Source organism: Copidosoma floridanum, unplaced genomic scaffold (assembly GCF_036245765.1).
Source record: "Copidosoma floridanum isolate Cflo_tuat_1 unplaced genomic scaffold, Cflo_Japanese_pri ptg000019l, whole genome shotgun sequence".
Lineage (NCBI taxonomy): Eukaryota > Metazoa > Arthropoda > Insecta > Hymenoptera > Encyrtidae > Copidosoma > Copidosoma floridanum.
In genome coordinates, this window is record NW_028321896.1 from 7,083,875 (window position 1) to 7,109,269 (window position 25,395).

The 25,395-nt window shown below is 40.6% G+C and overlaps 1 protein-coding gene across 1 annotated transcript; it reads right to left on the minus strand.

Moving 5' to 3' along the window:
- Nucleotides 1–1,087: 1,087 nt before the first annotated feature.
- On the minus strand, nt 1,088–24,397 carry LOC106635749 (uncharacterized). The gene is made up of 6 exons (XM_089592532.1): nt 24,297–24,397; nt 10,640–10,697; nt 9,864–10,375; nt 9,429–9,722; nt 3,147–9,261; nt 1,088–3,061 (listed from the first exon to the last, which is right to left on the minus strand). Exons 1-6 carry the CDS (start codon nt 24,391–24,393, stop codon nt 2,956–2,958), a joined length of 7,182 nt encoding a protein of 2,393 aa, XP_089448658.1. The 5' UTR covers nt 24,394–24,397; the 3' UTR covers nt 1,088–2,955.
- Nucleotides 24,398–25,395: the final 998 nt, after the last annotated feature.

Genomic DNA, 25,395 nt, shown 5'->3' on the forward strand with positions numbered 1-25,395 from the left:
CAAAGTTTATTTAATTATTCATTACCATCTGAATTGGGAAGATTAACTTGTCAGTTACTAGTATGTTACCTAGTTTACTGGCTAAACAATTTTTTAATTGACATTGAACTGATGCGATCGAATGTTGTGGAACGCCAATATAGAGGTGCTAGATAGAGACGTAATACATCATCTGGAAAATTTTCAAAGGAATATTCCAACGACGACATGAAAAGTTTGTAATACAAAATGACAATAAATTTTCAAAATAAAATTATTTTAGTTGTTGAATCATTTGCTTAAAACTTTCACGCATAACCGAACATCCATGGTACACGTAGCATTCTGCTCGAAAAGGGCTCTGTGTTCGGTCTGCTATTGAGTATATTACGTAATTTTTAATATTTAAAAATTTTTTTAATGAGTTTTTAGAATTATTTCTGTTGACAAACTAATCATTAATAAGTAGACTATTATCATTAAAAATTTTATGGTGTAAAACATATTTTTTAAGGGACATTATTGATGAGTAACAAAAAAGATGTAACTAAATGCATTTGTGTTGAAGTTGAAGTTACCAAGAATATGGTAACGAAAATTAAAAAATTTGACATTATTTTTTATATTTGTGATTGTCCCAAACAGTATATGTGTATATTTGTAAGATGTTAGATGTTAGGGATGTAATAAAAATACAACAAAAGAATTTAGACATACAAAATCATTTATTCATATAAAAGGACACTTTATACTAGAACGTACTGTCTTAATTCTAGCCTAAGGTCTCCGTAGTCGGAATAACCGAGTTGCTGCCGACTTGCTCATTATTCGACTATCACATATAATATAATATGCCGCGATCAATGTGTACATAATATTAACGTCGTGTAATAAAAAGACGAATTGGTCCTTGTGTTATAAAACATGCTCTTATAATAAGTATATTCTTATTTTTAAGATAATTGCAAATTAGACCAATCGCCTAGACGCACTTCTCGGTGCTGATGTTACAATTCTATTCGAGTACTTTAACGATATACCACGCTAAAACTTAATTTTAATGGACTTGTGTCCTTACAGTACACCGCGCAATCATACATAATTTTTTTTTTTTTTTTTTTTCGTGTTAATTACTTTGATACATTGCTATCTTGACACATTTCCTTAATGTTATAAACCGCTATTTTTATGAGCTTACACTGATATATAAATACTATGAACGATTAATTACTAAGAGGGACGTTACGAGTACGTTAAGGGTAGCTCCAAAGTCAACTCGTGCTACGCATCTCGTGATCGCGAAAGTCGCCCAGGGGACTTACGAGCGACTAACCGGATGATGCGCCGCGAATCGGTCTTGGAGCTTTGATCATGGAAGGCTGAAGATTTGCTGATTGAGCAAAATGTACAAGCGACAGCCCATCCGAGTGTCCAAGTGGTGGAAGCTTCCATTAATTTAAGTCTATCTGATTGTTTCGATGAAAAAATAAAAGGCATAAACATACAACATAATGTTATGTTGTCTAAAGTAAAAAGTCATATTAATAATTGTTAAACGAAAAAGTTTCTACTCGTCGGACGTCTCGGAAAAGTTGTTTCCTTTCACTTTTGGGGAAGGCGAAGAAAAAAAAAAATTTACGGAAAGTACGGATAACAGGCTGTTGTTAATAAAAAAAAAACATGCCGTCAATCTTCGTCTTCTCTCCTATACAAACTGCTGTTTATCTTATGCTAAATAAGTTACTGTATTTTCTCATTTTGTGATTATAAAAAAAAAAAAAAAAATAAAGACACACGACTTTAAATAATATCATTGTAATTACATAATTTCTTCCGTTTTATTATTTAAAATAATCGTCTTGGGAAAAAATTACAAGTGCTTTACTTCAATGCCTTTAAAACATTATTAAAGAGTATAAAGGGATCTTATAAATTATTGCATATTTATATTATTTATATTTATGTATATATACGTGTGCGTAACATACCTACGTCATTAATTGAATGTATTTCTCACAATGTCAGCTTGCCGGAGAAGCAAATTGTTAATTTATACACATGGTCCTCCGTGCGAGCCGCGAATTTTCGTTTTAAGATTTCAAATTGCGCATACGTGTTTTCATTATTTTTTTAGTTCATTCTTACTCAAATCATTCGTTTATTTATTCGCTTGTGGTTCATCTCTATTGCTTACTAAATTTTTCACTATTACAAGTTAAAAAAATATTTACATAGTAAAAAGAAATTTGTTTTAACATTTTCTTTTTAATGTGTTCATATAACTTGATGTATGTCGCTAAACTTGTTACAAGAAGGTATACTGTTTATTATACTGTTTTAAAAAATGATAGAACATTACAACTGATGCTGTTTTTACCTTTATGAAATCGATTTAAAAAATTTTTTTATTTTTATTCCAAACATCATGGCAAGTTGGTTTGATTTTTTGTTGTTTTAACGAAGGCACAGTTGCAAGTCTTTAACATTCTTTACCTTCGTATGATTATGTTTGTGTGAGTGTTATTGATCCAGCGCAAGATTTCCCATCTGTCGATTCGTTTTTTCTTAATCACACTCAATCCTTTTTACTGTACGTTTAGCTGTTATATTTTGGCACCACAAATTTTTACGCTTCCATTCAAGCATTCATCCACATTCTTTATTATATATAATATTTATGTATAAATTCATGTATATATATATATAAAACAATATAATATATAAACGTTTACGTTTTGGCCACTTAGTTAGCGATCGCCTTTTTATTAACTGTCTTTGAATAAGGCGATTTCTATTAGGTAATTGTAATTAATTTACTTTGATTCGTTCTTTTTTACTGCATTCTTCCACATTCATACGTTTTTTATACAACACATGCACTATCATAATTTCATTTGTCGTAGCAATTTATATATATATATATTTTTAACACTTCACGTTAAAGATAAGCGTCTTTTAAAACCACGACTGAATGGCTCATCTCCTTCGTTTTCTGGCTGCAGCATGAGCAATCATCTCTTTAAGCATTGGACTCGCAGAACAAGCTTTGGGTTCACACTTCATTTTTCCATCGCCACCGCACCTAAGAGAACGGTTAAAAATTTATTCATTACTTGTTTATTAGATTACAACATTTTTTTGTACATTAAAAAAAAAATTATTCTTACGTGCAGCCCATGCAAGGTCCTGATTTAGATTTTATATCCTCCCCAACTCGATAAGACCTATTTCCTATTTGGCATCCTCCTCTTGTTGCATTTCCTTTGTATGCATGAGATAAAAAGTGGGGTGGTAACGTTGTCGTTGTTGTCGTTGTCGTTGTTGTCATATTAAGAGATCCTGCCATAGATACTGGGCATTCGTACCTTGGACAACAGAATCCGCCAATTGGTTCTTCATGACAACCGGGAATTGGTGGTGGGCAGCTCTGTTGTAAACAAATAATATCACTGCGGAAACAGAAACAAAAGTCGCACGGATCATCACGAGGTATTTGTTGAGCTGACATGTAGATTTTGCCACCGTATCTACATGTACCGGGTCCATACACTGCCTGATCGTCGTAATCCTCTGCATCTGAATCTTCGTTTTGATTCTTAATATCAGCACCATCTGGAGGGAATATGTGCTCATCATCAGTTTCTGATATTTGATCTGGGAATTTAGGACGAGTAAAAGGATGCGTGGGAGTTGTATGGTGTTCTATCGGTTCTTGACTTTCTGTATCGTGAGGGCTTAAAGGAGTTGGTTCTTCTGTCTGATGGGCATCAGTGTGATATTGGTCATCTTCAGGAGAAATCACTTCAGGAGAAATTATTTCGGATGACTCTGTACTCGTCAATTCGTCTTGTGGGACTTTAGAACTTGATTCTTGGAGATCGTGCGGGATCATTGGTTGTGATTCGTTTAATATACTTGAATCTGATGTTGTTTTTTCCGAAACATTTAAAGATAAGCTTTGTTCTTTTTCATCTGGGTTTTCACTAGGCGTCGAAATACTTGAAGATGCGTCTAAAGTGGGTGCTTCTGTCGACGAACCTTTTTGTTCATTGTCTATTAAAGGTTCATCACTACTTAAGTTTATTGACGTTAGTTCTTTGTCAGGAGACTCAGTGATTTTTTCAGGTGCCTTATCGATTGTGGTTTCAGTTGTTATTGGTACTTGTGGGGAAATTTCTTCATCAGGTTGATTTTTCGTCTGATCTTGAGTCGATGTAGAAACTGTTGTATCTTTTTCGTTACTAAACTCACTTGTCACCTCTGTCTTTTCTACTTCCTGAGTTGTACTTGAAGGTTCTTTTGGAGATGGAATTGGTTCATTTTCTTTAAGCTCTGTGGTACTGATTTCTGAAGTTTCTTTCTTTTCTTCAGAAATCATTGGTGGCTCGCTTTCTTCAGATACTTCAGTTTTAATTGATGATGATTCAGTAACTTCATCATCAGATGATTTTAGAGTTTTATTTTCAATGTCAGTAGGTAATTCTGTTGGTTTTATCTTAACGTCATCTTGTTCTGTAGTCGATGAAATTGTATTTTCTTGACTGGAGGTTTCAGACTCTTTACTTATTTCTGTAGAAATTTCACTCACTTTTTCATCTGATTTACTTGTACTTATTTCGACATCTAGTCCATCAACTGATTCTGTTTTATTACTTTCTGGTGGAGATCCAGTAGGCGTTTCGTTAGTGATCTGGTCAGAAGATTCTGGTTTTACGCTTGTTTGCGGTGAATATATTGACGAACTCTCAGTAGTAGATATTTCATTATCACCAAATGATGTTTCTATTGGAGTCGGTGAAGTTGATTCATTATCCTCTACTGAAGAAGTGGTGGTAACTTGAATGTGTTCTTCAATTATTTTATTAGTATTTTCAATCTTGCTAACTGATATTGTGGATGACGACTCTTCATCAGGTGTAGCAGTATTTATTGATTCTTTTTGTTTGTCGTCTGCTGAAACAGTAGTCAATGCTTCACTTGTAGTAGCATCCGGTTCCACAGATTTTTCAGTCGTATAATTTTGTGGTTCATCGATTTCATCTAATTTTTTCACAGGTTTGAGCGATGTTGAAGTAACTTGCTCATCTGCGGATCCTGTTGAAGACTGGATATGAATTTCTTCTGAAGTTTGACTTATTTCATTCGTAGGAATATATTCTGTTGAAGAATGCACTTCTTCGGAATCCATAGAGTTTGAGTCTGGAGTTGTTTGTATTTCTATTGGAGCCAAGGTTTCTTTTTCTATTAATTTTTCCTCTGATGTAGATAATGGGGCTTCAGAAGAATCCAAGTAAGTCAGTTCAGACTCTCCAGATGTTGATGTTTTTTCAGTAGATTCGATAGGTTTGTTTGTTTCAGCAGATTCTATAGAATAAACTGTCACTGGTTCTGCAATGTCTTTTTCATTTGGTTTTTCGTTATCATGAATTTGTGAGTTTGATTTTTCAGTGCTTGAGTTTTCTACTTCTATTTTGGTTGACTTACTCAACTCTGTAGATGTTTCAACTTGATTTTCCATATCTAAAGATGATTTTATTGTACTTGTCGAAATTTCAACAATCATTAATGAATCTTCACTACTTGTTACTTCTTTTGATACATTTCCTTCACTCTCTGTTGTTTGTTGTGGAGTATAAATTTCACTCTGTGATTCTGGCAACGGTTCAGATAAATTGGGAATTTCTGTTTTATCTACGCCCAAAACAATTTCAGATTCTGTAGTTGATGTTTCAAGATTAGAATCTACATTTTCGTTCTTACTAGTTACAACTTCTTCTACCGACTGATCTGGCATCCCCTTTTCAGCAGAATTTGGTTCATTGTTACTTTCTCCCAGGGGACTTTCAGATTTTTCTGTTGGTTTTGATGTACTCTCCGTTTCTCCTTGAACAGGAGAAACGGGAGTAACAAGATCATCTTGAGTACCTTCACTAGAAAAGGTATTATTTATTTCAGGTTGTATTTTAACAGTTACGTCGGACTGTGTAGATGCTTCCTCGACATGAGTTGATTCTTCGACAAATGTTTTTTCCGTAATCTGAACTTGACTTTCATTAGAAACCGTTGTATGTTGATCAGATTTTTGATTATCAACTTCTAATTCTGCACTAGGGGTAGAATCACACGTGTATATAGGGCAACATGATTCCATCTTGGAGTATACAGGCGTGCAGTTTGGCAAATCAGATGGTGGAGGAGAACATTTGACGACTTCACACTGAACAATACTACTGGCGCATCGACAACTTAATTGGCAAGGATTCGCTGGGGGAATAGCTGAGTTATTAACGTAAGATTGCCCGTCAACAACACAGTTCCCTTCCCCTGGAATATGAGAAGTCGGTCGCTTTTCAAGATTTTTATCCACCGCGATTTCTGTGGTGTAGCTTCCAATAAAATCAGATTCCGTTGTATGACTAGATTCTTCTTTTTTCGAAAAAACTTCACTTGGTATACTTTGTTCTGTAGATGTATTAAAATTACCAATAGATGGTGTTATTTCATTAGTTGGAGTTTCATGATTATCTAATAAACCTGTCATGGGAATTATACTAGACTTATCAGTCTCCGTTTCACTTTTTTCAGTTGGCTTAAATTGTTGTTCTGACTCTGTGATTGAAATTTCTTTCAGTGAATCTTGATCTTGAATCTTTGTTTCTAAAGATGGAACTGTAGATGACTCTGAATGCGTTGGTGAGACAGATTTTTCGTCATCGGAATTGACTGGCTCAGCTGTGGATTCTTCTTTATCAGATACTGTTTTATCCATAGTTGGAGATTCCGTACTTTCTACTGGCACAGTATCTTTTGAATCATCAGAAATTTCTGCTGAAGTTTCAGTAGCTATTTCAGTCAATACGTTGTCATTAGGAAGCTCAGTAGGCACTTTGAATTCTGTAATATTTTCAGTCGATTCATCCAAAATTTGTTGCACTGTAGTGTCATAATTCTCACTACTTGATTTCGGAGTTGTAAAAGTCATTAATTTTTCTACGGATTCACTAGTTGTTTCTTTAGAAGTACTTTCCAAATTTTCTATTGTCATCGAAACATTAGAGTTTTCAGTTGTAATTGCACTTTCTTTAGAAGTGTTATTTTTTATCTCAAACTGGTCGGAAGTAGATGTTTCTACACTAGAAACAGATGACTCAGCATCATCTTTTTTTATCAACTCTTCTGTCGTCTCAGTGGTTAATATACTCAATTCAGAATTATTTGTTTCAGTTTCTTCTGTTACTGATTGCTCTGGTGAAATAGATAACGTGCTATCTTGCGTTAAAGGTTGATCAGTTGGGTTTGCAGATATTTCTGCAACTGCACTTGTATCCTTGGTATTTAAGTTTTCTTCCGGTAAATTCGTATCTATTTGAGAAGTGCTCGTTTCTTTAGTTGGTGATTCTGCAGCAATTAATTCTTTATCTGTCTCTTTACCAGTACTTGTGTCGATTGGTTCTTTCTTTTCATCAAATACTTCATTTTGAGGCACGTCTGCCTTACTGATTGGAGATTTGGGTGTAATAGAAATTTCTGTGGTCAGTCCTTCCATATCTGGTTCCTCTTTTGGAAGATCTTCGTAAAGAGGAGTTGACGAATGATAATAATTTTCAGTACTAGAACCAAGTGGCGGTAAGTATGTGGTTGCAAAATCTGGAACTTCAGTTTTCAGGCTGTCAACTTGATGCGACATTCCACTGCCAGTCGTAAGATATTCTTCAGTGACTTTAAAATCGGTTACAGCGTCTTTGTCTTCCGCTTTGTGTTCAGGAACTCTATCTGGTATCGAAATACCTATCGGGCCTTGCTGTGGAATTTTTTCAATGATAGGTGTAGGTTTTTCGGTGTATGGTGTTTCTGATGTTGATTGCGAAATGATTTCATCTTCTGATTTTACAGACGACTCATCGAAAATCGTAGGTCCTAATGTTGATGATACTTTTTCTTCTACAGTGATTTCGTCTTTTTCACTCGTTTCTGAACTCATTTTTATAGTACTTTCAGTACTAATTTCCGCAGAAACTTTTTTAGTTACATTATCTTCATCAGAAGTTGACGTTTCCATGCCATCCAAAGTTGTTACAGAATCAATATTCTCAGAATATTTATCTTCGCTAGGAGTCACTGTTGAATATTCAAAGTTGTTTGGTACAGTAGCTTCTGCACTTTCTTTTTGTTTGTCATAATCAGTCGCAATTTCAGAAGTTTCTTTACTACTATCAAGTTTTGGTAGAGTTTGTGTTTCGTTTGATTGATCATAATTATGTGGTATATCTGTTGCTATACTTTCTGAACTTGTTGTGACTTCCTCACTTTTTTCTCGTTCTGAAGTTACTTCATCTTTAGTTTTCTGTGAACTTGATTCAATCATGTCAGTATGATCATAATTTGTTGTAATATCTTCATGTGCAGAGTCTACGACTTTATTTAATTCCGTACTAGATGCGATAAATATGCTTTCAGACGAATCCTTAATAATGGTTTGCTGTGTCGTTATTTCACTAATGGGACTAGATGATTCACTAGATTTTTCTAACTCTTCAGTCATAACTGTGGATGATTCTTCAATTTTATTTGTAACAACATGAAGCTGATTAGAGTCTATACTTTCAATTGTAGAAACATGTGACTCCGTAGAAGTTATTTCCGGATTTGCAATCTGTTTTTCTGTCGTTGCTATACTTGTTGAATCTTGTTCAGATACCATTTCGATATCTTTTATTTCACTTGGAACTGTTGTAGGTTCAATTTCCAATGTTTCGGGTTCTGAAGTATCTTTGGTACCTACGATCGACATCGTTGTTGATTTATGTTCGTTACTTATCTGTGAAACATTTTCATCCTTTATTGATGACGAAATTTCAGTTAGTTCCGTTGATGTCGATGATAGTGTATCAGATTCTTCAGAAGATTCTTTCTGTTTATTGTCTATTAAAATTTCAGACGAATTATTAGCCGTGGTCGATTCTGATGATGTTAATTCCGTTTCTGGTTGTAATTCAGAAACTTCTGCAGTTTTTTCATTATCTGGTTTAATAGTGGTATGAATTTCTTCTGGAATATTTACTTCAGTAGCAGTCGATTGTGTGGGTTCTAATTTGGAAACTTCGTTTCCTAACGACGATACTGTTTGTGATTTATCAGTCGTAGATACATGTTGCGAAATTTCTTCAGGAATGGCATTATCTGATCCAGGGAATGTCTCTGGCTCCTTTGCAGTAGATTGTTCGAAATCCTTTTTATCTGTGACTTCAGGTATTTCTGTTGCCATGTGTCCAAGGTCATCTTCTATGAATCAAAGAATCAAAATTCATTAAAAACATTTTTTTTTTTTATTAATGCAACTATATAACAGAGTGTTATTAGAGTGTTATAGATAGCTCAATAAACTGTGCTGCTGTAGTAGCATAAATGAAGATGATGACTTAACGTTTATATAAAGACTAAACGCTTACCACATTGATAGGTAGTTGGACAGCATTCACCTTCTGGTGGTGGTAAAGCCGTACAGTTCTTGTCGTGAGATTCCATTGGCTTACCACATTCCTGTACTGCGCACACGATTTTACCGTGGAGGCAGTAGCAATGCTGGCACGGCTGTATCATGTAGATAAGCTCACCGTCTTCGTAAACCTTGTCTTCATAGTGGCACTGTGGGGGGGCTGTGTAAGGCGTCGTTTCCGTTGTAGACGTCGTAAAGATGAGACCTGGGGTCGTACCAACCGTAGTTTCATATTCTTCATCATAATCTGTGGTACAAGTGAAATATTACGTTTTTAGTGAAACCTGTTTTATATTCTCAATAGTTTTTGAATATGAGCGATCCATCAGTGATGAATAGCAAAACAGACACGATGCGAAATACCTTGAGTAGTACACAGCTAACTTACCGCAGTTATACTTGACTGGGCAGCAGATTCCAGGTTGATAAATTGGTCTGCATCCAGAGACAGCTAATGTGCACTGTTGCATCAGACAGGTCGTCTTGTTCCTGATGCAATAGCAGAGTTCACAGGGGTTATTGGGATCGATGGGGAGTTGGGCACCATCGGCCAAGAAGTGATCGTTTATATTGCAGCCGTAAGTATCGGGGAATCCAAGCTCGGTCGAGTTCGAGCCATCTCCGGTGATTAGGCCACTTGCCGTTGACAATGAGGATGATGTGGATTTTGGTGAACTTGTCGAGGTGAGCAACTGCACAGGGACCTCTGGGCATGTGATGACCGGGCAGCACTGGTCCGGTCGCTTCTCGGCCGTACAGTCCTGGCCTATGGCTTTTGTGAATGGACACACCCTTAGATAACACATTAACATTCGATTGTGGCACGTGCAGTTTAGACATGGCTCGTTCGTAATTATCCGTGCACCCTCTTGGTAGTGTTGGAAATTGTAGTAACATCCGCTGGAACCTAATGTAAAATGTCGTCAAATGCTTGTTGAAAACATGTGTATACTCGAGTCAGTGGCATTGATTTACAAATTATTTATCACGATGCCTACTACGTCATACCGTGCATAAATAATGATTATTTCAATTGAAAGAACTGTAATTGTAAGACTATCTAATTTTTCAATTAAATCTTATTATAAAAGAATTAATGATTTTCAGCTATCAAAAAAAAAATCAAAATCATTAAAAAAAATGAATCAATGTGCAATAAAGAACAATTGTTTACCTGCGTCGTACTCTGCAACCTGTGTCGAGTCAGATTCGTAAACTGGCGCTGTAACATAAAAAATAAACGAATTCTCATTAGTTACTTGTTATAAATTGGGTGAAACTAATATATTGAATATCAGTATATTTCTTTAATGGGCTATTTTTCATGTGAGATGGGGACTAATAGACACAGCAGTAGTAATAGTAGAGTCTGCAACTGCAACTGTGGAGTTTGAACAAAAAGAATATGCATAAGTCAGACTTTGCTGGCGATTTCGAGGGCTTTTTCAATTTTACCGCGTTTCCGTACATCTTTGTTAGTCAAATTTTTGTTCGTACGTGATGTTGTACGAACAGCATGTGTTACTCCTTTAAGTGCTCTCAAACGCTCGAATCTTACTGAATGTATTGCGTGCACGTGGCTGTGTGTACGCGGTTCTCGTCAATCGCGTTCTCACAATTAAAAGTTAGATGGCAAAAATAAAACGACTGGCAGCGCTCCAAAGCCTTTGAGACAATATTTAGCGATTTCTTCGAAATTGAAATGTCTCGCGCAGTTGTGCGTACAAAGTGGAGCTGTGACGTGCATTGTCAAAGCCCATCGAGAGCACGCGTCGACGCCTTTTCCCGTTTCTCCGCACGTTTTTCTTTTCATCGAGTTTTCTCTTCTACTGCCAATGTTCAGCTCCCTTGGTTTTTGTACGAATCGCACCCAAGCTGAGACTCGATTCCACGAGCTTCAAAGAAGACTTTTAATTACGGAAAAGAAATAAATTGCTTGTCAAGTGCTTTTGTTGGCTTAGCGATCTTTTTTTTTTTTTTTTTTTTTTTTCTTTCAAGGCAAGCTCCTCTTAGCTCGAGTGGTTTTTGTAAGAAAAGTGATTGAGATAAATGAACACGGGTATAGCCCAACCGGCTGAGTGCCGCAGCGAAAAAGGATTGCCCCTGACACTCGTACGAATGACGTGTCTTTTAAGGAGTCATTGACATTTACACATAATGACTCGTAAGGAGTCCCGAGGAAGATTTTGTTTTTTTTTTCGTCTGTCGCGTATGCGTCACGGAGTGGAACAAATTAATGTTAAGAATATGCATACATGCAACTTGCAAGGTTTTTTCAGTTTTGTAATTTTCCGATTCTTTCCACACGAATGATGTACTTATGAGTTCTCAGTTATTTCAGAGTAACTTTGCTTCAATTTCCAATCAGAAAAAAAAAACTCGGACACGGGAATACGACCGCCTTGGACTCGCGCGAAAAATTGGCACCACGAAAATTACCATACATAAAACCCCTCCGGTCTCACGCGCATCGACGCTCCAATCACGGAAATTACCCGGCTACATCACTCTGCACCGCGCACGTCCTCTCATCTATGTACACCCAATTAAGTCCCTGCTGGCGCGACGGCGGAAGAGGCGCATCTCACGCGAGCGAATGAAAAAAAAAAATAAAAAATAAAAAAAGGAAAAAAAAGAAGCAGTGGTTGCGTATACGTATCGACAGAGATGAACATGTCAGCCGGTAGCAATATGGCAAACGTACACTGTACAGGTACATCCCGACGCGTGGAAGGGGCAGAAGAGACGTAATCATCGGTATTCCTCGGGAACGCGAATAAGCGACAGTTTCCCGCGAATCGCAAGCTCGGCTACAGGAGCACATACATACATGCCAGACCCATACGGGAATGCACACTGGTGCATGCCTCCACGTATCCCTCGCGCCTGCACGCACGCACAAGAGACCCCGCTGTTGTTACTGCCGGTAAACTTTCTATTGGCACTTGGCACGCTATCCCTTTATTTCCTTGGCTACAGCTACTCGTGGTGCTCCGGAGATGTTGCGGCTCGTAATCACGGGACCTAACGACACAGCGTCGATCCATCGGGTAATTTTTCGAAGCTCCGATTGACTGGGCCAAGTCTGATGATCGACGAAACAAAAAGAATCAAGCCCACAAATCGTGAACGGCGACGCGCGATGGGAGTGATCTTCGAAGCCAAATACCGTTCGCCCGCGGATAACGAGCCTACATACATATATGTATAGTTGGTTCGACTGACATATATAAACCCAAAAAGCCCCAGCTCCCCCCCGTATCTCGATCTTTTCGGTCACAGTCCGCGAACAGAGGAATCTCGGAGCAGCGATTACGCGCGTCGATCCTCTCGCCCCGATATATATATATATATATATATATATATATATATATATATATATATATGTATGTATATCCTTATCGACAATGGTTAACGGTATCTGTACCCGCGAGCCCGAGCACATATAGGTACATGGGCGCTGGACAGTTCGTTTGCCTCGTCTATTTTTCTTATCCGCGCTTTTGTACTCGCCAAGTGGGCGTCTCTGCACGTGTGTGTAAAAATTGCAGGGCGGATCGATGGGCCGGACACCCGTGTAGCTTTCAGCGAGGATCGACTTACGACTCGAACGCCAAACATTCCTTGGCGGATTAAAACGAGTATACGATTCGTTTCGCGCCGGATTTTTGATTAATCGCAGGGTATATGTTGCGATAAAATGGTAGAGCTCGAAGAAATAAAGGAAAAGAGGAAATGAGGAACGAGTGTAGGTGTACGTCGACGCGATAAGATCTGCAAGGGTGCATTGTGTGTTTACCGATCATCCGTATAGACCGCACATTACGTATAGATCGGAGATCGGTAAGTAAAAACTGTCGGGTGACCTCGTTTTTCGCAAGAAGCGCCATCGGGAGGAGAAAATTGTCCATAAAAATGGTTTGAACAATGTGGGAAACCACATGCACCGAGCGAGCATATACGGAATCACGCACACACACACTTGTACGTTGCACATATATAATATATATGGTAGTCGTGTTCTTATCATCCGCGGAATCGTTCCACTTATAAGTTTCCACTCGCATACGTGTATAAATATATGTAAACGGCATCTTTCGGGTCGAGGTATGCGGCTGCGGACAGATTTTACTTTTTTCTTATACCCTCTGACTCGGCCATTTCTTCCTCTCCTCCTCGTGGACTATTCGCATTCAAACGAGAAAAAAAATGATGCCACCTCTGTTTTGCCTTTCAACTTTTACTCGATGAATAATAGCGATTGGCACACTAACGTGCTTTATACAAGAATTAGACGCTGCTCTAATTACGGATTCAACAAATTTATTGTTCACGGGTACGCGGTACACTGAGAGAAAGAGAGAGAATAGGACTATGGGATTCACGTGGTGCAAGGCTGTGGTATTAAATATTTTGCAATATCTTATTGATGCGTATAATATATATTTATATTTTAATTTACGAAGGGACAATCCATACGCTGGTCTATTAAACCGACTGAAATTTTGACCAATGGCCGAACAGGTTATTTTCCAATTAAGGATCTATGTCAATCTCCGTCATTGTACAGTAATTCGCGAGATTATCGTCGTCGACATAGTACACGTATACACGTGTGTACGTATTTAGGCACACTCGTTTGGCCGAAACGAAAAGATGAATTGTTAAGGGGATTAACCGTTGCGGGTCTCGAGAGCATAGTACGCGATTATGCCGGGTTGGAGGTGATTCGGCAGATTCGATTATTTTCATCAACCCACACGTTCTCACGTTCGAGTTTCAATCCTTGTACTTACACATGGAAATATCTTTTTTTTTTCATCTTTTTACAATGAGTAGGGTTTATTGAGATTCGCACCTGCTCCGTGAGTATAGAGATCCGTATTTTACGATTCTACATTTTTTTTTATCCTTTGAGCTGACGCAACGCGTAAAATACACATAAAATCGGTATACACGCGACGCGCGGATTAACATTGTACGTCGGGTGAATTCAATAAGATGATTCACAGGTTGTTCCGTACACACATTGTTGTCTAAACGCAAACAAGACGAGCCTCGATAATTGCACCTATACACCCGCGGTGATGGTAATTCAAAGTTAATAACGCCGATCGATCGCGCAGTCGAGACTAGCCAATCACGCGATCACCCGTTACATATATCCTCCTCCATCGATCGGCTGCATTCTTTTTTCCCACAGTAATTAGAAAATCGCGTCGAGGCATGCGGACGCGTAATGAAATTATAACTGGGAAATCCAGATTACACCAACGGCAGAAAAACGACGACGCATGTATTAAAAATGATCTCGTTCACAATGGGCCGATTAACGCGCCGGTTTATGTACGAACCGCGAGAAGCGCCGATCGATCCGCTCTTAATTATAAGCCGTACATGTACAAAACACGCCTCTTTCGCTGATACACGTACTGCCGTGCGACTACAGGTGGCAGCTTTTATTAATGTGTGTATGTATAACTACGTACCCGCTTTTCAAGATCAACGCTCGCGCGTGAACTGGCTTATATATATTCCCGCGGCGTGTAGTTAACACACAGCGCGCTCTTTTGCTCCTCGTTCCCGAAGATCGAGATATACACCTCTGTAATCGGCCGGAAGCAATCGAGCGCCGTTTAGTGGCCAAGCCGCGGCTAATAACGCGATATTTTTTTTTTGTACAAGCGTCACCTATACGAAGGAGAGTTGCGTAACTCCACACGCTGCGCGTAAAAGTCTTGCGATCGGTTCGTGCGAAATCTGTACGTATGTGTTTCGTACACGTATGCATACGTAGGTACTTGGGTATTCAAGTGGGACTCCCGGGGTGCATCGGGCATCGACGACAGAGGCATCCTAGATACCTTTCCGTCCCTGGTACGCGGTGTCCGTCCGATGTTCGCGTCTCTCGAGAACCGACACTTGACCGCGGGCTATATACCTACATACACGCCGTGAGTCATCGCAAGCTTGACTTTGATGTTACTCTTCCCTCGAGTTTTGCCGATTTTGCCGATCGACCGGCGCTTAATTGGCGGTAACGTGGTTGACCGAAAAAAAAACTGCGTACGTTTGGGTTCTGATGTTAATCTAGTGGCGTTTGGATCATCGGTGTAAAAGTTACGAAACAAAAGCATGTCCAGCGATTTTTAAAATTTTCTTTAGTAAAACAAGCTATAACAAATAAAAATATAGTTACTTCACGTTAGAGCGAGACACTGTCGCATTTGTATAATAGGTACAGAAGATGACACACGGTTGCGAATATATATACTTACTTCCATTAAAAACGAAATCGCGCGATTATACATAGGGACACACCGCGGATCGTATATTACGTGCGAGTATAACAAATATGCCAATTACGCGAGTACACGTATATATACAAGACACGTCGGTCGTCTCATTCCCCCGTTGGCATGGGAAAGGAAAGGCTGTATATAGGGAAGCCGCGAGACTCGAACGATTAGCCCTCGAGTCGTGTGTTCCGGCATATCCATTTATACTCTCACCGCGATGCGTCAACACATACGTATATACACATATACAACGAGTGCACGTGTCAGTCAACTCTCCCTCGAGCACCATGGATATAAATTCCTTGCGCTCAATTTTGCTGCATTACACCATCAACGGCTACCGGCCTTGCCCCCCCCCCCCTTGAACTTAACTTTAATTCACGTATAATACGTACAACGTGTGTGCATAAACGCGTCGCGTAATAAGTGCGCGCACGTGCGGAGTCGCATTCAGAGAGAGAGATACGCAAGACAGCACGCTCACGTTATGAAATCATTTGCCGGCGGCCTTGCCGCGTGTATATATATACGTGTGTAAATAGGTATACAACGCAGCGACGCGAAAGTTCATTACCATCGACCGAGAGACTCTGCTACACACTATATTACGATCCGAGTGAAGGTGCTTGGACGAGACAGCATCTTGTACGTAGAGCCACGAGTGCGTAAATAATTATGCGGAGTGTCGTTTAACGTGCAATTTTTTTTTTTCTTTTATTGTTGCTTTTGAAATATTTTACATCCTTTGTATGTTTCGTAGATCTTTGGGCTTGCTTTTTCAAACGATTTTTAACTGTGTCGAGGGAAAAAATTGTTTTTAACTTGCAATCATTGGAAGATTCGTTTTTACCGATTTTCAAACGATTTTTGTGATAAAATAACAAAATTTACATAGATAATCATCCCGATGAATTGGACGACGGTGTGACATATATGTCTTTCCTATGGGCAGTTCTGTCAAATAATATCCTCGATCGGCAAGGGATCGTTATGCGCTCCCCAAGTGTCAAATGGAACACAGAAATGTTGGAACACGCCATCAGCCACGTGGCGTTGTGTTTTCATTTCCTTGCCAGAACGAGTGAGTTCTTTGTACGGCAAAACTGTATATTTTTCCGGATGAGCGCTCGCTCATGAAGCAGTTTTGCTCGCTGCAACGTGTAACGCGTACACACTTTACTGTAATCTCTCGGGGGTTTCGAGCCAGTGCGGCTACCAGCCAAGTGTGTAATACACCGGGTTGTCCGATTAGAAAAAAAATAGCGTTTGTGTGGGGCACGTAATTATTATTGGCATCCGTTCTGCCTCCACGATCGGTTTCACGAGCGCAGTCTAAGAGAACAAAAAACGTACCTCATCGGACGTTGCTTTACTAAATCGGTAATCTAAACGTGATGAGAAAAAATCCAAGGTGCCCGTGTTTCCATTGACACAATGCCCACGTAAGTGTAAAACTGAAAAAAGTACACGCACAGCATCACGCAGCGGGCAATCTGTCTCGCGTACATACACGTTTACACATTCCGTTACGTCACGGCCTTGTTGCACATCGCGCCACGTGTAAGAGCCGTGTCGTCCTTTTTTTTTTTTTTTTTTTTTTTCTCTCTCCCTCCTGGTCTCATGACCGCCGCTGACCTTACCCGAGTCCGCGAGAGCCGGAATATCGCTCGCCGATCGCGCTCGGTACAGCTGAAAAATCGATATCGGCCGCGTGAGCACGTACACCGCGACAGTGCGCACAACGCGCGAAATGATCAGCTGAACCCATGCACGGAGAAGCCATTGTGTTTTCCGATCAAAATAATCGACAAAAGCTCGATTTGTCGTACATATACCATGCACAGAAGGAGTTCTCGACTCGAACGCGAAACCGTTAATCCACACATGAGCCAGGAAGAATATACGAGGAAGCGCTGGTCGAGGGAGAAGAGAGGAGGAAAAAAAAAAAAGAAAAAAAAAAAAAGTAGAAGCTGCCGAAGGAACGTGACGGATCGGCTAAGCGGCAGCAATCAACATCCAACGTATAGAGCTCGTGGGTGTGTATATATATATATATATATATATATATATATATATATATATATACATAGGTAGAAAGAAAAAGTCGAGAGCCAAGAAAAGTGAAGTGTATAGGTACGTAGCGCGCGCTCACGTTTTCCTCCTCGTCCAGTTTTGGCGATGCGCGTGGCACGTGACGCGACGGACGGGGCTGTACAGAAAAAAAAAAGTTCCCTCTCGGGCGTGTGTGTCTGTGTGTACACGTAATAGCTGTACACTCTGTATCCATCGATCTATCTGTCTATCGGGTATACACACAAAGAAACAGCAAAATCGGTAGCAGCGCAGAAAAATAGTGGTGGCGAGTGTGGAGCCCCATCACCAACAACGGTCACTGACACTTTAACCACAGCCGCTATCCGCGAAAGATGAAGCTCTCCGGCCGATCCGTAATGGCACACAGGTCCGACCGGAATAACATCCCCTGCACCCCCCTCGTGTATGTATATATGTACATATGTGCTTCTTGCTCGTATTTTTTTTTTTTTTTTTTTTCCTCCCCCTTTCTTGTGGATCTTTCGTCGAGCTTGGCGCACTCGTCAGTCCCCCTCGCCTTCCGCGAACAACGTCACCCGCGACGAGGAGAGAGAAGTCGGAAAGCTGCAAGCGGGCACTCGATTTTTCCGGCCGTCCGAGGACGACAGCCGTATATATATACATACACGTACGTGTACCTATACGTGTCCGTTATCTCCCGGCAAATCCCGATGGCTTCGAGAGATTAAAAGGAGGAGAGCTGTATACAGCGCGACACGTGTAAGGTCGCGCCGCTGCTCGTTCACTTTTTTGCCCGCGCGAGCGAAAGAGAGAGAGAGAGAGACCTGCTGGTATATTATACACGTATATATATACTACGAGCTCATACATGTTACGTAGCTGATGTATAGTCCGCGCGAACCGCACGAGAGAGCGTGAATTTATTTATGTTTTAGCACTGATTTACGGGCACCCGCGGTATGTGCCGGTCTTCTCTGTACCTCCCTCTCTCGTGTGTGTGTGTGTGTGTTGCACACGGTAAACTGCACCCCCCGTACCACATGTACGAAGATAAGCTCGTCACGCAAAGTACGACTCGGATGTACTTAAAAAGTGCGTGGACCAACGCATCTCCGACCTCCTCTTGTCGCTGATGAATTATATTCACCGTCAAAGCACAAGCGTGTACTTAAGTAATACACCTGCCGCCGAAGGAATTAAAGAGAGAAGGGCCATTTATATCGATTAACTCATCCGGGGGTCCGTACGCATAACGATTCACTGTTACGTTGGTATAGGTATACGCGTTATTTATCTTTCAATTACCCGCAGCATGAAAACGACACTCGTTCTTATGTATACGAGACACTTGTTGCGATGATTGACGGCACATCGGCGAATGGAGCTTTCAACTTTCGGAGAATGGGTGTGTGGGTGCCATTCTTTTCTAAAGAGTCGGAGAGCCATGGGTATAGTAGGGTGGACTGTTAACGAATGGCGAAATTGCCCGTGGCACCTCGTCGCCTCGAACATGTGTACGCGCGCGTACACTTTGATTAACGAGCGCGAGTGTGAAAGGGATGTGTGGTTTATGTACGTACGTATACTTGTAGGACATTCCGCGGGTCGAAAGTCATCCATCAAAATTAGCCGCGAGGTTCACGGGAACGTATATGGCCAATGTATATAACAGTTATTAGTGGATTGGTGTGCAGCCTCAAAGAGACATTGCTTTGCTTTGTGATGGGGCTTTGAGATACTTTGTTTATACAAATACATAGGGATACAAAAACGGGGGTCATCATTCCTTCACTCTTTTTTGCGTGACTTGTTCCCAAGCGCAAATTTTTTAATTCAAATGTTATCATAATTAAAAAATATTAATTTGTTTCAGATGTGTACATCACCGAAGTATTCTATCACCCTGATGGATCGACGGAGACAACGATTACCAAAAGCTGCTTCTGCTACCACAAGGTGAGTACTTGACATTCTAACACCATTTAATGTTTCAATTGTCCATACTAATTCTTCACCAGACTCACCCTTGTTGTGTAGAGAGTAAGGGTCATTTTGCATGTACAAAATTTTCTCAACCACCAACCATTTTATTTACTATGACACACATTGCCTACAATATATCCATGTAAGTGTTATTGAGGGGCTGTTCCTAGAAATCAAGCGCATCATAATAAGTGCAGTTAGCGCGATGTTATTATACATAATGTGCTGCTGTAACATCAGAGACTTTGTAAATTTTCGTGTTTACCCTTGTGCCACGGGTGTATACATATTCTATATATTTTAGGTAGTTGCGAAAAAATGTCCCCAAATTTAAGGATCACTTCGTAATAATATAACTGTACAATATTGGTTACGATTTTGTAACGATATATTATCCATCCAGCTATAAAGTTGCTCTCAAATTTCCAAACTTTACCAATATTTCATGAAATTTCTTATAGCATCCGTTTTCAAGTTTTTTGAAAATATTTTATTTTGTTTATAATAAATTAACTTCAGTAAACAACGATTACAGTAAAAAAATTATTGATCATCCGTCAATGCACGTACACCGGCTGACCAACCAAATGAAGTACGCGTATGATTTGCAAAATTGATACGTACACACGTAACTGCGTGTAGCACATATAGAAAATGGTTAGATATGAAATTGAGTTTGAGTGTAAACCATGTATGGGGAGGATACGTATTCTGACTTGGAAATTGAAGTTTTCAATCTGCAGTTTAGTAGGTAGGAGGGTGCAGGCGAGAGGAAGTGTATGGAAAGAGTAATTGGAGAATCATTCGAAGTTCCTACGTTTGCACGCACCCTCCACTCGAGTAACTTCATTGCCAGGAATTCCAGCCGTACGATTGCCTGGATCACGAGTAACAAGTACATTTACTCGCCCGCCTATGTATATACTTTTATTTACAGCAAAAATGGTTTTTAATTCACCACACCCAAACGGTATTTTGCGTTTCGTTTTGAATACAATCTATCACTTTTGCTCTGGTGTGCATATGTGCGTCTATTTTTATTTTCTCGAGCTTTTTGACTCATCAGGTCTATTTGTAGCACCCAAGATTTGGTCTTTGCATGAGAAAATATATTAAGCTTGTAAAGTAGATTATCAAAAGAAAAGGGATAAAATCTTTCGTGACTTTTGTTTTCCCACGAAAAAAAGAAAACACGAGCTCAGTATTGTTAAACATTTCACCCAGGAGACTAGAAATGCAATAAAAATAAATGGTATTTTTTATGACACACTTGCACGATCATTTGTCTGATGATAGATGGCAAAATATACAACCCAAGGCAGAGAGTCAGAGCGATAAAGGGTGCTTGTAAAAAAAGCTGCGTTCGTGTACGAAATGATACAATACAAAAAAAAAAAAAAAAAAAAAAAAAAAAAAGAAAAAAATTCGCTTCGTTTCCACGTTTCCTCTCGAGAGGACCCTGCCAACGTACACTGGGGTGCATATATTGTATATACATTCGAAGTCACTACTCGAGTGCACTCGTACATCCACAAAGTACACGTACAAAGCTGTTACATACAGAAAGGAAATGAGGATAAGAAGAGGGAAAAATTGTTCACCCCGTCCCTTCTTGCTGGCGATACAAGCCGAATGAATGACTTTCAGGAAAAAAAAAAAATCACAGCTGCAGGGTATAGCAAGTTTGAAGGGATGTACTCTATACAAAACAAAGCGCATCTCATCATATGTATCAGTGTGTATACACAACGATTGTCAATAACGTAGTTGGCTTTTTTAAAAATCCGTAAAAGCGCGAGGGTAAGAGAAAGTATTGCGTATCATTATTCCAGAGGGCGCGAATGACACGGACGCAGAGAAGGTCCTGACCGTACGTGACTCGATTTCGTGGTTAAATACTGCAGGTATATTGGAGCAATCGAGCCAGGGAGCAAGCCCCTTCGTACACAGAGAGTCCTGAGAGTCTACGTATAGGACGGAAGGACGGCAATATACAGCAGTCGAGATGTCTGCCATGCAGGCAGAGCCGTACGACTGTGTGCCATACGGCAACGGGTCCTTCACCCCAAGCTCCATGCCCTGCTCTCATCTCTGGCTCTTTCCCCCTATAGAAACTATACGTGCGCCAGTCTTTGCTACTCTGTTACTTTGCTTGTAGAAAGAGAGAGAGAAGATGCGCTGGAACTGCGAGGGAGATAGGGCAGTGCACGCGGGCGCGCGCGACGGAAAACCGGCTCCAGACACGTATAGGACAAACGGAAGCGCGATCTGCCCTCCCGGTATACTTACAGCGCGAACAACAAGCTCTCTCTCTCTCTCTCCCTTTCTCACTGTCGTCATACTTTTGCCACGCGAACTCATCGGCCCGACCTTTTCTTCGTGATCGTCTCTTCCACCCTCATACTTGAGCGTCGCTGAATCTTTTGGTTTGGTCCATACGTTATTTAATACGGATGAGCTTGTGCTGCACCCTACGTTAACTTTGTTTGTTATACACAAGTAATAGAAGTGTCTCTTGAGATCCCTCGTGCCACTGCCAAATGCCAATATGACCATCTGTGTAGCAAGCTCATACTTTTCCAGTGTTCTTTGTGTAATATATATCCTGGAACTATAGCGGTTTCCCGTGGCTCGATTTATTCCACTGTTTCGTTTAGTGTGGACATCCAGGTGTCATTATTGTCTACGATAAGGACCAGACAATTTTCGGACTGAATATTTTAATGAGCTTTCACGTGGTTTGGCCAAGGCAAAGGCTACTCGTCTTTGTGAAGATTGAATTAATTACTTGCCCAGACACGTCATACCCCTTGACTTTCAAACCCCCTGCAATAACATTACCCAAGTTGTAAATATGAGCAAACGTGTGATCGGTACCGTTTGGCTCATCGTCCATGAGGGGATAAAAAAAAGCACTCATGGGAACAGAAAGGGCAAAGCACTACCGCTCGGCGTTGCCGGCCGCTGGCCTGTATCATATCGAATCCTCTTTCCTCCCAGGATTCCTCGGAGCTTGTTTACTTCGACACCCGATACGATGCACGCTTCACATGCCCGCGCAGTATACCGCGGTATCTCCTCCCTTTCCGCGAGTAAACATTACTGTTAGCCGGCACGGACAACCCGTGTAAAAATAATACATATATCCGTCGCCGAGGGAAATTCATATGAGTATGTACGTTTGTATACGGACCGCGGTTGTTGCTCCTCGGCGAGAGCAGTGGATATTACACCCCATCGGGTAATTTAATCGCGCTCTTCCTCCTCGCTCATTATGTACGGCATCGGTGTGATGTAATCGCGGGTAATAAGAACTATTGCCCAGATATTGGAACGAACGAAAAAAAACAAAAAAAAAACACCACGTAAGTATATTTCCGCTTCTACTTGTAAGTATATACCTTTGAAACTATATTGGTACGCCCATATCCTTTTTACGCATACGGTCGACAGAGCACGCACGTTACAACCTCGATGTATATAATATATATTCGATAAAACGTTCGGCGTCTCGTATCTCCGAGCGCGAAATCATCAAATTCATCGGGCGCAGCGCGTATATACGCACAACACAGTACCATACATTATGAATAAATGAACAAGCCGGCTCGCTCGCGAGTGTGGAATGCGTGTTAACACCTGATATATACAAACAGGTGAAGATATGTATATGTACGGTCAAACGTAAAGCATAACGCGCAGCGAAGATAAATATAGTGCCAGAGAGAGAGAGAGTAAGAGCGGAGTACTTACACCGCGTGGAGGCTGGATCTTCTGGTTAGCTATTTGGATTAAACAGGTGTGTACAAATAAATTATATCATTGGAAGCATTAACGTTTTTGTTTTTTTTTCACTTTGCTCTCTGGCTGTTTTCATTCTTTGACTTGGCTCCAAAATACATTCTCGCTCGTAACTTGCCGATCCTTGGCTGAAATTTAATCTGGAACCGGAGTGAATAGGGGAAAAAAATATCTCTCATTGCGCGTGCACAAGTCGCGGAGGAAAGACGAAAATGACGGGCAGCTTTTTCGAGGCGCGGCGTAGTAAGCACACAGTCGGAAATAAACGAAGGACTCGGAGAAGAGCGTAAGGTGCCGTATCGATTACGAAAATTAATTTCCCCCGACTCGCGTGCTGCGAGTGTGTATACGTTCTCTCTCGCTAGCGCGCGCCTCATAATTCACAAGGTCCTTTGTCCAGGCGCGTCGTGGGTATAGAGCGAGTCTCTTCCTCTCTCGAGGGGGTTAGTACTTGTACACGCTGATACTGATAAATGCGGCCCCCTCGCGCGCGCGTGAATGGAGCCTCTTGCAACGGACGGGCTGATCCAAGATTAATGAAGACAAGGAGGGATAAAAGGGTGGGTGCATGGTTGGGTGCACACATATGTGGACACAACTCGAGAGCCCAGTGTGTGCTTGTACATGGGAACGCGTCCTCCTCCTTCGTTTTGGATGTAAGCGTGCATGTGTGATGTACTTACCGGAATGCGTGGTGGGCGCGCAGAGGGCGAGGACGACGAAGTAAGCCAGGTAGACAACGATCCCGGGTCGGCAGGGCCCGGAACTCAGCGCCGACATGTCGCCACCTGTGGAACAAACGGATGGTTTTACAATTCATTGTTTCACTTGGTTTATTTTTTTTTTATTTTTTTTTTTTTCCTCTTACAACTAAGCTAACGTAGGATTATGTACTTTCAAGACGTGCGAATACAATGTTGTTTTGCGCGCCCCATGGATGACAATTTTTGTATTTTTTATTGGCATCTACGAGTCTTACTGGTTTTAAAACCTATTCAATGACGATTGATTTGAGTGAAATTTTTCAGAAAGAGGAATCAAAGCCCCGTAATACCAGAGAAACTTGTTCAATAAATGATGACCCATTCAGCCACGGGTTACCTACTTCAAAGATCATATACCTATATACATTTCGAGTTTGCTTTTCAAGTACACCATAGTCAGGCGTTAATTCGTTAAGTGAAAATTCTTACCGTCTGCTCCCGTAACGTGTGACCTATCATCTCTGAACTGATCAATGTCCGACTAGTGTATGATATTCTCTCGAAACATACCTGGATGTGAAATTTAGACAGGCTTCTTTCGAGTTTTTCCCAAAACGTTCGACACTCGAGAGACACGAGTCGCGCACCCGCACGTGTATATGTATGCCGATACCGTTACGGAAATATTGATTTTGAGCTGTTGCCATACGCGATCCTTGTCCGTTAGCCCACGGCTCTTTTAAAATGCTCACACCTCGCAGTGTATTGTATTGCACAAAGGTAAGCCTGTCATGGAACTCTATGGTCATCATCGATTCGCTTCGATGGTATATATACTCGACGAGCCATGGGTACACCTATCGCATACACTTAACCACCTCGACCCCCGGAATTCTTCGGGATCTTGAATTTTCACTCAATATCCCACCCTGTTTAAAAAGCCTGAAAAGTCTCCCACATATGAGCCACGCTCTTGTACATATACAATCTATACATAAAGGAATGCGCCACGGAATTCGCAGCACTACTCGCTCGTGACAAATTATCGCAGTCTGCATACTTGGGCCCATACACCCTT